This window comes from Salvelinus namaycush, chromosome 37, assembly GCF_016432855.1.
Source record: "Salvelinus namaycush isolate Seneca chromosome 37, SaNama_1.0, whole genome shotgun sequence".
Taxonomy (NCBI): domain Eukaryota; kingdom Metazoa; phylum Chordata; class Actinopteri; order Salmoniformes; family Salmonidae; genus Salvelinus; species Salvelinus namaycush.
Window position 1 is genome coordinate 18,047,075 of NC_052343.1, and position 17,649 is coordinate 18,064,723.

Sequence of the window (17,649 nt, forward strand, 5' to 3'; positions counted from 1 at the left end):
TAACAATGCATTAATTTATACTAGAACTTTCTTCTTAGAATAACATATCTAGCTAGCAAATGAGGCTTTGACAAGACACTGGAAACACAACACATTGATCTGTATTCCCTATCATAATGAAAACAGTTTGACAAGTGTGACAAAACCCTTACACACCATAATGGAGAGGGTGTTGTCTGACTGCTTCCTGCACACATGAACCAGGTGATTACAAGACATTTATGACACCTGGATGAAACTCCCTTGGGCTTTATCATGCACTGGGACAGCAAAACTGATTTCCCATAAATCAAATGACGGTTACACACACTTAATTTGGATTGTCCAGATTTTTTTTTTCATCTGTAAATGCTCTACAGATGGTCATACTATCAACAAACTATCTGTTGATAAGCAACTGTATGCTAAGGTTACGGTTAGGGTTAGGTTAAGAATAAGGGTTAAGTTTAGGGTTAAGATAAGGTTTAAGGTTAGGGATAGAGATGTGATTTGTGCTCAGTAACGTGTGAATCTATACTGAACAAAAATATAAAAATGCAACAAGTTAAAAGATTTTACTGAGTTACAGTTCATATAAGGAAATGGATGTGGATCAGAAAACCAGTCAGGTCAAGACCCTGGTGAGGATGACGAGCACGCAGATGAGCTTCCCTGAGGCGCTTTCTTACAGTTTGTGCTGAAATTCTTTGTTTGTGCAAACGAAAGGGGCTCCCGAGTGGCGCAGCGGTCTAAGGCTCTGCATCTCAGTGATAGAGGCGTCACTACAGACCCTGGTATGATTCCAGGCTGTATCACAACTGGCCGTGATTGGGAGTCTCATAGGGCGGCACACAATTGGCCCAGCGTCGTCCGGGTTAGGGTTTGGCCGGGGTAGGCCGTCATTGTAAATAAGAATTTCTTCTTAACTGACTTTACTAGTTAAATAAAATAAAATAAATGAAACCCACAGTTTCATCAGCTGTCCGGGTGGCTCGTCTCAGACCATCCCGCAGGTGAAGAAGCCGGATGTGGAGGTCCTGGACTGGCGTGGTTACATGTGGTCTGCGGTTGTGAGGCCGGTTGGTTGTACTGTCAAATTCTCTAAAACGATATTGGAGGTGGCTTATGGTAGAGAAATAAACATTCTCTGGCAACAGCTCTGGTGGAAATTCCTGCAGTCAGTATCCCAATTGCACTCTCCCTCAAAACTTGAGACACCTTTGGCATTGTGTTGTGTGATAAAACTGCACATTCTGGAGTGGCCTTTTATTGTCCCCAGCATCAGCTTCTTCATATGCCACACCTGTCAGGTGGATGGATTATCTTGGCAAAGGAGAAATGTTCAGTAACAGTGATGTAAACCAATTTGTGCACCAAATTTGAAAGTAATAAGCTTTTTGTTCGTATTAGAAATGTTAATTTTATTTCTGCTCATGAAACATGGGACCCACACTTTACATGTTGTGTTTATATTTTTGTTTAGTATAGATAGCTAGTTGAAATGTTACTGATAGTCTAAAGATGGACTATCCAAATTAAGTGTTACCCAAATTACTTGGCAAAGAGCATCACACAGAGTAAAAGGAAATGGAAAATACGGCCCCAAGTGAGAGAGATGACGACCACTGTATGAGCCTGATCCCAGATCTGTTTTATTTCTGTCCAGAGCAGTTGGCAAGACTTCAGACAGACCTGGGACCACTGTCCTATATTGGTTTTTAAAAAATACTGTTAGAAACTCTCACATGCCACTCATTAAAAGCATTAACAGAGGCCCTTGTCTTGTTTTCTGCATGAGGGCTGGAGTCCTGGATGGCCTGGTCTGATTCACTCACTGCTCCAGCAGAAAGAGAGAGAGACCCTCATTAAGGCTAGAGAGGCTCTGGCAGGTCAGCTTCTCACAACATGCGCACACACACTGATTCTGGGCCACTGAGGGAACCTTGAAAAGGCCTCTCTGATCAGATACCAAACAAGGCCACATCCACATACATAACAGAATCTGTGAATTGAGGGTCGAAGGGTTAATGTGTACGTGTGCATATGTGAGGTGTGTGTGTGTGTGTTGGTGTGTGCGTGTGTTGCCTCTCACCTGCCGTCCACTGTGCTGCTGGTCTGGTAGCCTTGAGGCAGAGTGATGTGGAGGTCTACGCTGGTCCTCATCATGTTCTCCTTGGTGTCCATCCCCATGCTGCCCATACTGCCCTGCGCTGAGCCTCCCCCATCAGGCACGGCGTTACGGAAGATTCTCCTGGGGGCGGGCTCGGGGGCCGGGGGTGGAGGAGGGGCTCGGGACTTCATCCTCTTCCTGGGGGACGGACAGAGGTTAAGGCATAAGGTTAGGGGTATGGCTAAGTTTTGGGTTAAGATTAGTTTTATAATCAGATATTTTAGAGCGAAATTGTCCTTTGCAGATTGGCCTGATTGTGGCAACCTAGAGAAATTAATTATGTTGTTTTGTTTTCTCCCAGAAAAGGCAGTCCGGTCGTCATGGCGATTCAAAGGGAAATAGAATAGACAAGATTTCGCACTACTTTGCTGTTTTGCGCTGGGATAGGTGACAACAAACATAAGAGGCAACTTGAATGGCAATAACTTACTGTCTTTCAGAGAGATTACTTAAAAGCAAGTCTGTCTCCAGATATGTAAAGGTTGTTTATTGGTTGTCAGGGTCACAATGGTCTGTGTTGATGTGATGTTCCATTCAAATCTGACACCAAGGACTTTCCTTATCATGATTTGTTCATTATTATAAAAACTTAATGCAGTTATCTTGTTTTATAAATACTTTAAAAAAAAGAGGTGCTCTTCAAGCCTTTGGGTTTTTAACCCTTCCTGCACATGCTCTTTTCATTTGCCTTTTAAACTGTTATCATATTGTTTTGTAGTTTCTTGTGTGCAAATAAATAAAACAATAATTTTATTCAGTATAGAGATGTAACCATCTAAACACACAAGGATAAAGATAACCAGCATGCATTGCAATTCATCCAAACTCGTGTCTGTCGCATCACAATGTTTTTCTATTGTCTGTCATTATACTGTATAATGCTTCATGCTTCAATATATCAATTACAATAGACATAAAAAACCTTTTCAACTCTCTTTTTTGAGCGCAGGCGGCACCTCTACACTGCACCAAAATACATGGCGCTAACTGCACTGATGGCAGGACTTTGAGAGAAGATTATGTAAATCATTAGTGGTCCTAACTTTCACTACACCTGACTATTTATTTGACACGTGTCAGAGGAACAAATTGTAGCTTTGTCTCAGCACACACCATTATCTTGACTATAATATACAGTTTACAATGATTAATGCTCTTTCCCTTCTAGGTATGTTCAATAGCTACACACTTTCTCCCTACTGAGCAAACAACAGTATGAGATAAATCTGCACCACTCACGTCAAATCAGTCCTTGGGCTTTTGATTAAGCGTTCTGTATATCAGTCCGTGTTTATGTTTATAAATCCTTCCCAAGGACTACAGGGAAAAGGTCTCTTCTAGGAGCCTTGAAGACACCTTGTTCTTTGAAGGTGGAGAGTAGGCATGCATGTGAACATTCAACAAACCACTGTGCTTGGACTCTAACCTCACTTAAGTTAATTATTAATAACTAAGTCCGGCATCCATACACCGCCACAGAGCAATTGAACCATTGAAATACAATTGTTCCAAACACTACAGAGAGGGCGATTAAATGAAAAGAACTTCATGATCAAAACCAGTGTAGTGTGGTATACCAATATGAATGGGTCAGGTAGACACTGCACCTGTGTAGCTGTGTGTTTGAAATTGGGGCAACAACTCGCAAATCTCCGCTCGAGACTGAGATCTTAGTGTGCCCTTGTCTCCAGCCCAGGACCCATTGAGTCAGCCAACACACACACACACACACACACACACAAACAAACAAAGAACCTTTTCCGGCAGAGAGAGTGTCTCCCAAAGAGAGAAGGAAACTCCGTTACTGAGCTGGGCAGTAAGTGCAGCTTCCTCAGTGATCCTCAGTGACTGGGTTACAAATGGGCCTTTCACAGAACCACTCAGTCCGCTCTCTCCACTTCATTGCCCAGTTATGAAAGGAATCAACCCAAGATATTTTTTTAACTGAACACACAATCCAATGGAAACACATACAAGATTTTGTTTAACGACTGTGAGAAGGTCACTTCTGGTGACTTTTTTAAAGGCCATTGTAATCCAAAATGCATGAAAATTTAATTATGTTCTTTTCCTTTGAAACTCATCTGCAAAATAATTTTATCTCTTGAGCTCAGTGATATCACCAGCCAATTCTATATTAACCCCCAAAATAATTTAGCTAGCGTAACGTTACTGTATCTTAGCTAACAATTATAATAGGGTTGGCTATACTTCCAGGATTACAAGCTAGCTAGCTAGTTACCTTGGAGGTTTCTTGGACAATCTGATGAGAATCTGAGGACGATTCATAACTTTTTCTAACTTCCCACAGATGTCAATTCAGTGTCTATTCCACGTTGGTTCAACGTCATTTCATATCTGTAAGGTCCCTCAATCGAGTAATGAATTTCAAGCACAGACACAATCACAAAGACAAGGGAGGTTTTTCAATGCCTAAAGAAGGACACCGTTTGGTAGAGGTGTAAAAAAAAGAAAATGGAATATCCCTTTGAGCAAAGAAATTTACTTTTTGTCCTGAATACAAAGCGTAATGCTTGGGGCAAATCCAACACAACACATCACTGAGTACCACTCTTCATATTTTCAAGCATGGTGGTGGCTGCATCATGTTATGGGTATGCTTGTCATTGGCAGGCAAGGAGTAGCCCAAATCTACACTGGAGTTACATATAATGTTGTCGTGGTATGCAACCGAGTGACCCCGGTTACAATTTTGACTTAAATCAGCTTGGAAATCTATAGCAAGACTTGAAAATGGCTGTCTAGCAATCATCAACAGGAAATTTGAATAATGTTTCAAAGAATAAATGGGCAAATATTGTACAGTCCAGATGTGCAAAGCTCTTAGAGACTTACCCAAAAAGACGTACAGCTGTAATTATTGTTGGATTACATTGCAGTAGGGATTGTCAGAGATAGTGTAACCATAGTGTAACTATGATATGGTCAACAACATCACCCCACAGTACAGTAGGGAGTAGCCAGTGACTAACAAACCAGCTAGGTGTTGAGAGGAGTGGCCTACTACTGCTATAAACCTAAGCTAGCTGTTTAGACCCAGCAGGGGTGTGTAAGCATCACAACAAGCCCCACAGCACAGGAACTGCAGTAGCTGTAGGGTATCTAGCTAACCAGTGAATAGATACTACTTCTATAACCTGGCAATTTGTTACCCTGGTGTTGTGTTAGACTGATTACGAGATTAGTCTCTGTGTGCATGGGACTGTTCACATTCCAAGGCCCAAATAAGACTCTGCTCCCCTCTAGGCAACTATCCAGTTAGAATAAGTCAACCCCTCTGTGCCCTTTCTGCCACAGGCTCAAGTTCATATCAATAATGCTCTGTTGTATTGGACAACAATAAAGGAAGCAGTGAGTCAGTGGGAGATACAACTCACTGACTAATTCTGCAAGGAAAGACTGATAAGAGCTTGTACTGTATGAGGTTCATAAGTTATCCTGACAAAATAATTATGGAAATATAAATATTCCTTCCTTCCCTGGGTCTTATTAAAATAGTGGAATATGTTAGTAGAGTTTGGGGCTGTAGTGTATTAGAAGCAGGAGACCGTTTAGACCTGATGAAGAGAGACGCGCACAATGACGACCTGTCATTTTAGAAGTTAAAGGTAGGGGAAACACTAGCTGCATCCCAAATGGCACCCTAATCTTTATATGGTGCATCACTTTTGAGCAGAGCCCTATAGGCCCTGGACAATCTAAAGTGGTGCACTATAAAGTGGATATAGTGCCATTTGGTACACAACCACTGTGGTGAGAGACACCTGTCATGGCCCGTTCTATGCAACACAATGGGATTAGCCCCAAACAAGGGGAGCACTATGCTCTAAAAAGTAGGCACTGTGCATTTAGGCATACTATGGAGTAATAAAACAAAAGTGACCCATTTCACTCCAACAGACATTTATTTTACTGACCATAATTAGCATATGAAATACCTGCATATTATTAGTAACTACATACTATACTACATAGGAACTAGGATCCTATTGGAACATACTGCTATTTGTGTACTGTGTGTAAGGTAAAGGAAAATCTTAATAATCTATTTCCTGACATTAGTGCTTTTCTTAGCATACAATAATATGAAGGTTCTGATCAAAATATATACATTGAACATTTGATTTAAAAATGTATTAATAATAATAATAATAATAATATGAAGGGACAGAGGAGAATAAACAAGTAAATATCAGGAAATAAAATACTTCTTTGGGTAATTATGTAGTCCACCCAATTGTGCCTATTGTCTGCTAAAGCAGCTTGATCTGGTTTTAGAAATCTTTGGCCATCTCATTTGGGATCTTTTAATACCACAACAGACTAGCTATTGATTAAGGACCGAGGAAAAAAAAAAAATCTGCCTTCATTTGGAAGGTGTCCAAGTGCTGAGAGAGAGAAAGAGAGACTGTCCGCACACATCAATGAGAGACTGTGGATTGCTACTAGCGTTCCCATAGACTTCCAGTAATTGAGCCAACGGCTATCTACATGTATTTAAAAGCGTGGCAGAATCGCAGCAGAAATATATATAAAGCCTCCTGAGTGGCACAGCGGTCTAAGGCACTGCATCGCAGTGCTTGAGGAGTCACTACAGACCTGGGTTCGATCCCAGGCTGTGTCGCAGCTGGCTGCGTCCGGGAGACCGATGAGGCGGCGCACAACTGGCCCAGCATCGTCCGGGTTAGGGGAGGGTTTGGCCTGCTGGGATGTCCTTGTCCCACCGTGCTCTAGCGACTCCTGTGGCGGGCTCGACGCATGCATGCTGACATCAGTCGCCAGTTGTACAGTGTTTCCTCCGACACATTGGAGGTGTGGCTAGCACGTGTGGCTAGCTTCTGGGTTAAGTGAGCAGTGTGTCAAGATGCAGTGCAGCTAGGCAGGGCCGTGTTTCGGAGGACGCATGGCTCTCGACCTTCGACTCTACCGAGTCCATACGGAAATTGATGGGACAAGACTAACTACCAATTGGATACCATGAAAAAGGGGTAAAAAGTAAAAAAAAAATTTGAATAAACTATATATACATATACATACATACATACATACATACATACATACATACATACATACATACATACATACATACACACACAATATCAGTCAAAAGTTTGGACACACCTACTCATTAAAGGGTTTTTGTAATTTTTTTTACTATTTTCTACATTGTAGAATAATAGTGAAGACATCAAAACCAGGTGACGCTGGTTGAGATAATGACAAGTGTGTGCAAAGCTTTCATCAAGGCAAAGGGTGGCTACTTTGAAGAATCTCAAATATATTTTGATTTGTTTAACACTTTTTTGGTTACTACATCATTCCATATGTGTTATTCATAGTTTGGATGTCTTCACTGTTATTCTACAATGTAGAAAATAGTAAAGATAAAGAAAACCCTGGAATGAGTAGGGGTGTCCAAACTTTTGACTGGTACTGTATATTAAATTACATCATAATTGTTGCAACCGCTGCAAAAAATAAGAGCCACCTATGCTATAATAACATAGGGAAAACACTACCTTAAGAAGCTCTTAAACTCTTCCACACGTTAGAACCAATGCTATTCTTGTCGGTTGTCACTTGAGTTTCCCCCCTATTGAGCAGAGGACAGACAGTGAATACCCTCAGCCACTCCACAGAGCAACAATGGCAGCATGCTCTCTGGGAGCCATGGTGTTCTCATAGCAACCTATATTTACACCACTAGGAGAGAGAGACTTGCTCTCTATTTGGTGGCAGCTGGGTATTTATGACTTATGCTGCAAAAAGTGAATGACCCACATGCATCTAGGGGACATTTGAGCTCCACAGAGGCATTTGTTTGCAGTTGCTAAGAGCATGCAGCTTCCTAATTCAGCATATGCCCCCACTCTCAAATTACAAACTTCTCGACGGGTAGACTAAAGCCCACCCTATTTTATTGCTGCGATGGCAAGGACTTCATTGGCTTTCTGATGATAACAACCTGGCCAGTGAATTCTCTGAAGTGTCCATTTAAAACTGTATTTGGCTCTACTACAATACAAAGTTCTCTGAGAACAGTAACACGGAAAATACCAACAGGTAGTCTAAAGTCAAATCAGTATAATCAAATAATGTACCGAGAAGTAGATCATGGTTGTATTGTTTTTTAAATGAAAACATAAGCCAATTAATATTTTCATATAAACTCAGGGAAAAAAAGAAACCTCTCACTGTCAACTGCGTTTATTTTCGGCAAACTTAACATGTGTAAATATTTGTATGAACATAACAAGATTCAACAACTGAGACATAAACTGAACAAGTTCCACAGACATGTGACTAACAGAAATTGAATGCGTTCCTGAACAAAGGGGGGGGGGGGTCAAAATCAAAAGTAACAGTCAGTATCTGATGTGGCCACCAGCTGCATTAAGTACTGCAGTGCATCTCCTCCTCATGAACTGCACCAGATTTGCCAGTTCTTGCTGTGAAATGTTACCTCACTCTTCCACCAAGGCACCTGCAAGTTCCTGGACATTTCTGGGGGGGGGGGGGGGGGCCTAGCCCTCACCCTCTGATTCAACAGGTCCCAGACGTGCTCAATGGGATTGAGATCGGGGCTCTTCGCTGGCCATGGCAGAACACTGACATTCTTGTCTTGCAGGAAATCACACACAGAACGAGCAGTATGGCTGGTGGCAGTGTCTGGAGGGTCATGTCAGGATGACGCCTGCAGGGATAGTACCGCATGAGGGAGGAGGATGTCTTCCCTGTAACGCACAGCGTTGAGATTGCCTGCAATGACAACAAGCTCAGTCCGATGATGCTGTGACACACCGCCCCAGACCATGACGGACACTCCACCTCCAAATCGATCCCGCTCCAGAGTATAGGCCTCGGTTTAACGCTCATTTCTTCGATGATAAACGCAAATCCGACCATCACCCCTGGTGAGACAAAACCGCAACTCGTCAGTGAAGAGCACTTTTTGCCAGTCCTGTCTGGTCCAGCGACGGTGGGTTTGTGCTCATAGGCGACCTTGTTGCCGGTGATGTCTGGTGAGGACCTGCCTTACAACAGGCCTACAAGCCCTCAGTCCAGCCTCTCTCAGCCTATTGCGGACAGTCTGAGCACTGATGGCGGGATTGTGCGTTCCTGGTTGAACTCGGGTAGTTGTTGTTGCCATCCTGTACCTGTCCAGCAGGTGTGATGTTAGGATGTACCGATCCTGTGCAGGTGTTGCTACACGTGGTCTGCCACTGCGAGGACGATCAGCTGTCCGTCCTGTCTCCCTGTAGCGCTGTCTTAGGCGTCTCACATTTATTGCCCTGGCCACATCTGCAGTCCTCATGCCTCCTTGCAGCATGCCTAAGGCACGTTCACACAGATGAGCAGGGACCCTGGGCATCTTTCTTTTGGTGTTTTTCAGAGTCAGTAGAAAGGCCTCTTTAGTGTCCTAAGTTTTCAGAACTGTCACCTTAATTGCCTACCGTCTGTAAGCTGTTAGTGTCTTAACGACCGTTACACAGGTGCATGTTCATTAATTGTTAATTAGTTCATTGAGCATGGGAAAGTGTTTAAACCCTTGACAATAAAGATCTGTGAAGTTATTTGGATTTTTACGAATTATCTGAAAGACAAGGTCCTGAAAACATTTATTTTTGAGTTTATTTGCCTTGCGGTTTTCATTATGTTTAGGTCATGGTTCGTGGTGTCTCCAAAGTTTTTTGGGGTGTATTATTGTTGTTCCGTATAGATTTAAAACGTGTCCCCTTTTAGACAATGATAGCGGGTGAGTCACTATGGAGGGTAATGTGGGTGTTTCGGTTGTAGAATATGTAGAGGGTGTAACAGGGTGTATTCCGTTGCAGTCCAGATGACACTCCTCGCCCCGCAATGGCCTCTTCCCAAATGCCATGCTCTATCATTACACACCCACACACCATGCTCAGAAAACTCCGGCTCTGCTAGCCTTGGACAGTTCCAAAGCTGCTGGTTCTGGGAGTGACAGGACTGTAACCACATCTCTGGGGGAACAAGTGAACCCAGCTCCTCTTGCTCTAACATAGGTGACTTCTGGGATCAATTACTCATTGGCAGCAAGAGAGAGATACATGAATAAGAGAAGAGCATCTCTGGGCTGCCGTTCTCTCTGACATCCACCTAAGGAAGAGGCAGAGGCACCACTTGTCGTACTGTAACAAATCAGACACCACCCCTCTTCTCTTAACAGCAGTCAGAGACATGTAAGCTAGGTGCCTAGGCCTGGTCATCTGTTCCTGACTGGTTGGTGATTCAGGGCTGCCTGGTCTATGTAGGACTGGTGGTGAGACATCGCATAAGTAATTACAGCCACAGGAAAAAACAGCCAACATATTCACTTCAACTAAACACTCTTAGAAAACAGGGTTGTTTGGCTGTCCCCATAGAATCCTTTTTGGTTCCAGGTAGGATCCTTTGGGTTCCATGTAGAACCCTCTGTGGGTAGGGTTTTACATGGAACCCAAAAGGGTTCTAACGTGGAACCAAAAAGGGTTCTTCAAAGGGGTCTCCTATGGGGACAGCCGAAGAACCCTTTTAGGTGCTATATAGCACCGTTTCTTCTAAGTGTGTATGCATGCCGCCTACCTAGCGAACAAATAATGACAAAGCATCCTCACTTCAAATCAAAGTTTATTTGTCACGTGCGCCGAATACAACAGGTGTAGACCTTAGTGAAATGCTTACTTACAGGCTCTAACCAATGGTGCGGGGGAAAAAAGAAGGTGTGTGTGTAAACACGCAGTGATGCAACCGGTCAGGATGCTCTCGATGTTGCAGCTGTAGAACCTTTTGAGGATCTCAGGACCCATGCCAAATCTTTTTAGTTTCCTAAGGGGGAATAGGATTTGTCGTGCCCTCTTCACGACTGTCTTGGTGTGTTTGGACCAATCTAGTTTGTTGTTGATGTGGACACCAAGGAATTTGAAGCTCTCAACCTGCTCCACTACAGCCCCGTCGATGAGAATGGGGACGTGCTCGGTGCTCCTTTTCATGTAGTCCACAATCATCTCCTTAGTCTTGGTTACGTTGAGGGATAGGTTGTTATTCTGGCACCACCCGGCCAGGTCTCTGACCTCCTCCCTATAGGCTGTCTCGTCGTTGTCGGTGATCAGGCCTACCACTGTTGTGTTGTCTGCAAACTTAATGATGGTGTTGGAGTCGTGCCTGGCCATGCAGTTGTGGGTGAACAGGGAGTACAGGAGGGGACAGAGCACACACCCCTGGGGAGCTCCAGTGAACCTCAGGAATGTCTTAATGCAACTATTAAATAGAGCAAACACCACAGAGCACCAGCAGTGTTCTGAAGTAAGCTATTGACGCAACAAATACATACAACTATAGTTTACTGATAAGACACATGGCTGAGTGGACCAAACAAAGCCTCTGAAGCCAGATGGTGCAGTGCTCAGTTAATAGGGTAATTCCTTTAGCATCCCATATTACTGCAGATACATCTGTGTCCTAAAGGTTACCCTATTTCTATATAGTGCACTACTTTTGACCAAGGTCCATAGGGCTTTGATCAAAAGTTGGGCACTATGTAGAGAATAGGTTGCCATTTGGGAAGCAGACTAAGTCTCTGCTCTAATCCACTGACCGCTTCAGACCACGGTTTTAGACTAACAACTCTCACTTAGCCATGACCCATGTCATGAGACCTGTCCCCTTTAATAGAGACAGTGTGTCTGGACAGGATTCAGTCTCTCTCAGAACCTAATCTTTGAGGATTGCACATGCCAGTGCAAACAAGAGAAGCCTATACTGTATAGCCTACCCTATACACCAGATCTGCATCCCTACAGTATATAGTGCACTATTTTTGACCAGAGCCCTATGGGCCATGGTCAAAAGTAGTGCACTATATAGGGAGTAGTGTGCCATTTGAGATGCAGACCAGGATTATACTGTATAACCTGGCCCTCTAGACCAGCTGCTGTGTGTGAAACCATCCCTGGTGGAGGGTAATATCCCACAGGACAGGGAGTAGAGCACTGAGCAGCGGGGACTGGGGAGGGAGGGAACAGAACAGCAGGAAATAACAATTAGCTTGTTCCATATTCCCTAAGCAACTCCCTCAATTAACAAAGCTCTGCTGCATGGAAGGACTCAGAGAAACACATATTATACCACTCCTCTTTTAGCCATAGACACTTCCAGTCACAGAATGAGACTAACATATGATTATGGTATTTGTTAAATAAGGGGAGGCTACTGCAGTAAAGGTGTGAAAAAGGAAATAGCTGTAAACAGTGGCAAACTAGTGTCAGTACTAGCATCACCGTATGATAACCTAAAGCATCACTAGAACCAACAGCTGCTCTTCCTCTTACTCAGTCTGCCATCCACAGTGTGACGGTGCAGGTGAAATAACAATCACAACCATCCAAAATAAGAACATGGCCATTAACGAACTCAAGATTACTACCACACCTAACCTAATATTTGGGGCTCGTCTCAACTGTACTGTACAGTCGTGGCCAAAAGTTTTGAGAATGACACAAATATTAAATTTCACAAAGTCTGCTGCCTCAGTTTGTATGATGGCAATTTGCATATACTCCAGAATGTTATGAAGAGTGATCAGATGAATTGCAATTAATTGCAAAGTCCCTCTTTGCCATGCAAATGAACTGAATCCCCCAAAAACATTTCCACTGCATTTCAGCCCTGCCACAAAAGGACCAGCTGACATCATGTCAGTGATTCTCTCGTTAACACAGGTGTGAGTGTTGACGAGGACAAGGCTGGAGATCACTCTGTCATGCTGATTGAGTTCGAATAACAGACTGGAAGCTGCAAAAGGAGGATGGTGCTTGGAATCATTATTCTTCCTCTCAACCATGGTTACCTGCAAGGAAACACATGTCGTCATCATTGCTATGCACAAAAAGGGCTTCACAGGCAAGGATATTGCTGCCAGTAAGATTGCACCTAAATCAACCATTTATCGGATCATCAAGAACTTCAAGGAGAGCGGTTCAATTGTTGTGAAGAAGGCTTCAGGGTGGCCAAGAATGTCCAGCAAGCACCAGGACCGTCTCCTAAAATTGATTCAGCTGCGGGATCGGGGCACCACCAGTACAGAGCTTGCTCAAGAATGGCAGCAGGCAGGTGCACAAAGTGAGGCGAAGACTTTTGGAGGAAGGCCTGGTGTCAAGAAGGGCAGCAAAGAAGCCACTTCTCTCCAGGAAAAACATCAGGGACAGACTGATATTCTGCTAAAGGTACAGGGATTGGACTGCTGGGGACTGGGGTAAAGTCATTTTCTCTGATGAATCCCTTTCCGATTGTTTGGGGCATCCGGAAAAAAGCCTGTTCGTAGAAGACAAGGTGAGCGCTACCCATCAGTCCTGTGTCATGCCAACAGTAAAGCATCCTGAGACCATTCATGTGTGGGGTTGCTTCTCAGCCAAGGGAGTGGGCTCACTCACAATTGTGCCAAAGAACACAGCCATGAATAAAGAATGGTACCAACACATCCTCAGAGAGCAACTTCTCCCAACCATCCAGGAACAGTTTGGTGATGAACAATGCCTTTTCCAGCATGATGGAGCACCTTGCCATAAGGCGAAAGTGATAACTAAGTGGCTCGGGGAACAAAACACTGACATTTTAGGTCCATGGCCAGGAAACTCCCCAGACCTTAATCCCATTGAGAACTTGTGGTCAATCCTCAAGAGGCGGGTGAACAAACAAAAACCCACAAACTCCAAGCATTGATAATGCAAGAATGGGATGCCATCAGTCAGGATGTGGCCCAGAAGTTAATTGACAGCATGCCAGGGCAGATTGCAGAGGTCTTGAAAAAGAAGGGGTCAACACTGCAAATATTGACTCTTTGCATCAACTTCATGTAATTGTCAATAAAAGCCTTTGACACTTATGAAATACTTGTAATTATACTTCAGTATTCCATAGTAACATCTGACAAAAATATCTAAAGACACTGAAGCTGCAAACTTTGTGGAAATTAATATTTGTGTCATTCTCAAAACTTTTGACCACGACTGTACACAGATCAGTCTTCACCACAAACCCACCTACCATACAATCCTCAGACTACACAGTCTGACAGTGACCCAAAATAGGTCCTGTAGCTTAGTGCTCAACTTGAAACAGCCCCTCATGTCCACCATTCACTAGAGGACACTGCAACTAGTCAGACTGCTGTAGAGTAATGACTCACTTAAAACGTGTTGCCCTCGACTACAATAAATTACACAACATTTAAATCGAATCCCTAAAATGGGAGGCGTGTGTGTGAACATGATTATGATGTAACCTACCAATAAGTTAAAACATATTCTCTTCAAAACTATTCTTACTTGAGTCGTAACTGCATAAACAATAGTAAAACTAGATAGTGCACATGCTCTACTTGTGTTGGGACCTGCCCTGAAGAGTCCATGGAAGTAATTCATGGTAGTCAGAGATGGTGGTGGCAGTCAGAGAACTATTTATAAAGACTAGTGCCAGGCAGTCAGAGAACTATTTATAAAGACTAGTGCCAAGAATAGTTATTCCCAGCCATATACCACCGCCAACAATACATCACTTCTCTATCATCTTGCAAAAAGATTAAAGTTATCTTCTCTTGAAAAACAAATAGAAATGCCTGCTCTCAATCCACCTCAATAGAAACGTCAAGGTTATAGTTTTAGGGATACACCTAAAGTATAAATGAGCCAGTATGCTACAGCAGGAAAATAATCCCGCAGCAACAGGAAATGTGAATTATTATGTGGATTATAATGAATTAACATTTTTGTAGGGGTTGACACACATTTCATAAGGGAAATCAAGTCTGAAATTTCAAAGAGGAAATTACAAACTTGAGAAGACTTTTAAAACCTCAAAGAAACAAAATGTTTTAAATGTCCCCCTGCAACAGGGTGATCAAATTAAGATCCTATATCTGTACACATAAATGTAAGTAAGGAAAATGAGGGTGGGGCGGGGGACTGCTTAGTGAGCAAAATGCTAATGGACTACAAGCTTTCAGACTTGAACCTGACCAAAAATACAACCCACTGCACTGGGTGTTTCTGAAGCTGGTCTGAGGCCCGTCTGGTCTGGGGAGACAAGCAGGAGTGTAGCTGGTGCTGAGGGACAACACTCTCTACTGCTAATGGGGAGTGTATTTTAGGTAACATTACCAGGGAACAGACATAGAAGCATGGACAACATAGTGATAAGAGAATAAATGGTTGACAGTCAAAGGGTGAAATCAAAGTGAAGATGCACAGTGGATTATTATTTTAAATGATCATTGGTCTATATAAATCGACTGTAAACTCAAAACAGGCACTGAGAGTAGTCACTCTGCCACAACAAAAAGCCACTAAAGCATTTGAGCAAAAGGACATGTTAAAATACAGACTGTAATATACTTCATACATATGAACATCTAGTTAAAAATCGAATTTCAAATGTTTACAAGCAATAATAGATAGTTAATTGGGTATTAAAGCTGCATGCAACTGAAGAATTCTGCATTTCCAGGCTATATTGGACCAAACTCTTTTGTGAGGCAGGCAAATGAAACTGGGAGCCCTAAACTAAACCCCACATCAATCTGGAGACAATTTGGGCTGAGACCCATTACTACACGCTTATAGATGGTCCCTTAGCTCAGACAACAACACTAGGCCCAGGCATTTACAGTAGTAAACACACACACACACACTGCTAATTAAGACTGTTGGCCTAGGTCTATACACTTCAGCATTTTCGACCTGGGACTGGAATGCTCATAGCCCCTAAAACACACACAATACTCCAATTCACACAAAAGAGAAACAACAAATAGACTCAAGCTAACTCCAGAGCAGTTATACTGTAACTATGTCACAATATACAGTGAGTATCCACATGGTTGAAACGCACCGAAATAGTAAGCGGGACTATTTTGCAATTGTGTCATCTTCTACATTTACATTTAGGTCATTTAGCAGACGCTCTTATCCAGAGCGACTTACAAATTTACCTTTTTTATATTTAACTAGGCAAGTCAGTTAAGAACAAATTCGTATTTTTTAATGACGGCCTAGGAACAGTGGGTTAACTGCCTGTTCAGGGGCAGAACGACAGATTTGTACCTTGTCAGCTCGGGGATTTGAACTCGCAACCTTTCGGTTACTAGTCCAACGCTCTAACCACTAGGCTACCCTGCCGCCCCATTCTACATGACAATATGCAAAATAAATATACACATAAAATTAAAAACACATACTGTTGTGATCAGGGTTGGACTCCCTATAACATCCTATAGCACAGTAAGGCAGAGCAGGGCTAGGAGGAGCAGGGCTCTCTGGGCTAGCTAAGCAAAAAAGGCTGGCTGGTGTCTCAGGATGTCTGAAAGTTTTGTCCCAAATGGCACCCTAATCCCTATGTAGTGTACTACTTTTGACCAGGGTCCATACACAGCCTCAGACATGAATTACAGACTGCCAGTTATCTGCCTATCTGGCCTTTACAGGGCTTCATTTGGTAAAGTCCATCACTTTGAAACCACATCGTGCTTTAGTAGCCTCCACTAAAATTGCCTGCTCAGATTTCAAAATCTAGTCACCCAGGTATCAAAAATGAGCATTTCATCTCCTCAGAAGTGGACTGTGTCCCAAATGGCACCCTAGTCCCTTGACAGGGACCATAGGTCAAAATAGGACTGGGCGATAAATCAATAATTATCGAGGTAATTACTTCCCTCAATAACGATATAAAAACGTTTAGATTCATTTTTGATAATGTCGATATAGAATAATTAGGTACAGCAGTCCATTTCACCTCTGTGACGCAGCAGGAATGTGCGGAGAAGTGACAATATGCAAATGGAGAGGTATATGCCCACAAAAAAAACACTTAGCATCTCGAGTGATGGAGTAGCCACTATTAACCACGAGTGATGTAGGCGAAAACAGTGGCAGTGATAGCCATGGAGAAGGAGCAGCTTACAACGAAGGAACTATTGATAAAAAGGGTTAAATTGTTTCAGTAATTTGGAAGTGGTTTGGCTTTTTGAAGTCCGACAAAGAGCAAAACAATGTTCGGTGCAAATTGTGCCGTAGACAGGTGGCTACGAAGTCCGGTAATATGACAAACCTTTTTCAACATCTGAAGCAAAATCACTCTTTGGAACATGCAGGAAGTTTGAGTTTGCGCCACGGTATTGATAAACTCCCCTCAAGCACCAGCCAATCTAGGGATGTTTGCCCGAAGCAGTCAACACTGACAGCGTTTATGCCCTACAAGCAAACATCGAAAACACAAAGACATCACAAATGCTATTATGCATTGCATTGCTAAGGACATGCTACCAATTAGCACAGTTGAAAAGGAAGGTTTCAAGAGGCTTATCAATTTAATTGACCCCAGGTACAGTTGAAGTCAGAAGTTTACATACACTTAGGTTGGAGACATTATTACTAGTTTTTCAACCACTCCACAAATTTCTTGTTAACAAACAGTAGTTT

At 42.9% G+C, this 17,649-nt stretch overlaps 1 protein-coding gene across 3 annotated transcripts in view; it reads right to left on the reverse strand.

Annotated features, from left to right (window-relative positions):
- LOC120031557 (protein cordon-bleu-like) overlaps positions 1-3,543 on the reverse strand; it is a 45,834-nt gene extending 42,291 nt beyond the window's left edge. For all 3 annotated transcript variants that reach the window (XM_038977363.1, XM_038977364.1, XM_038977362.1), the window contains exons 1-2: positions 3,389-3,543; positions 2,072-2,287 (exon numbers count right to left, since the gene is read on the reverse strand). In XM_038977363.1, coding sequence (XP_038833291.1) covers positions 2,072-2,280 — 209 coding nt within the window. In that variant the 5' untranslated portion in view covers positions 2,281-2,287; positions 3,389-3,543. The remainder of the gene's footprint in view (positions 1-2,071; positions 2,288-3,388) is intronic.
- Between the last annotated feature and the right edge of the window lie 14,106 nt (positions 3,544-17,649).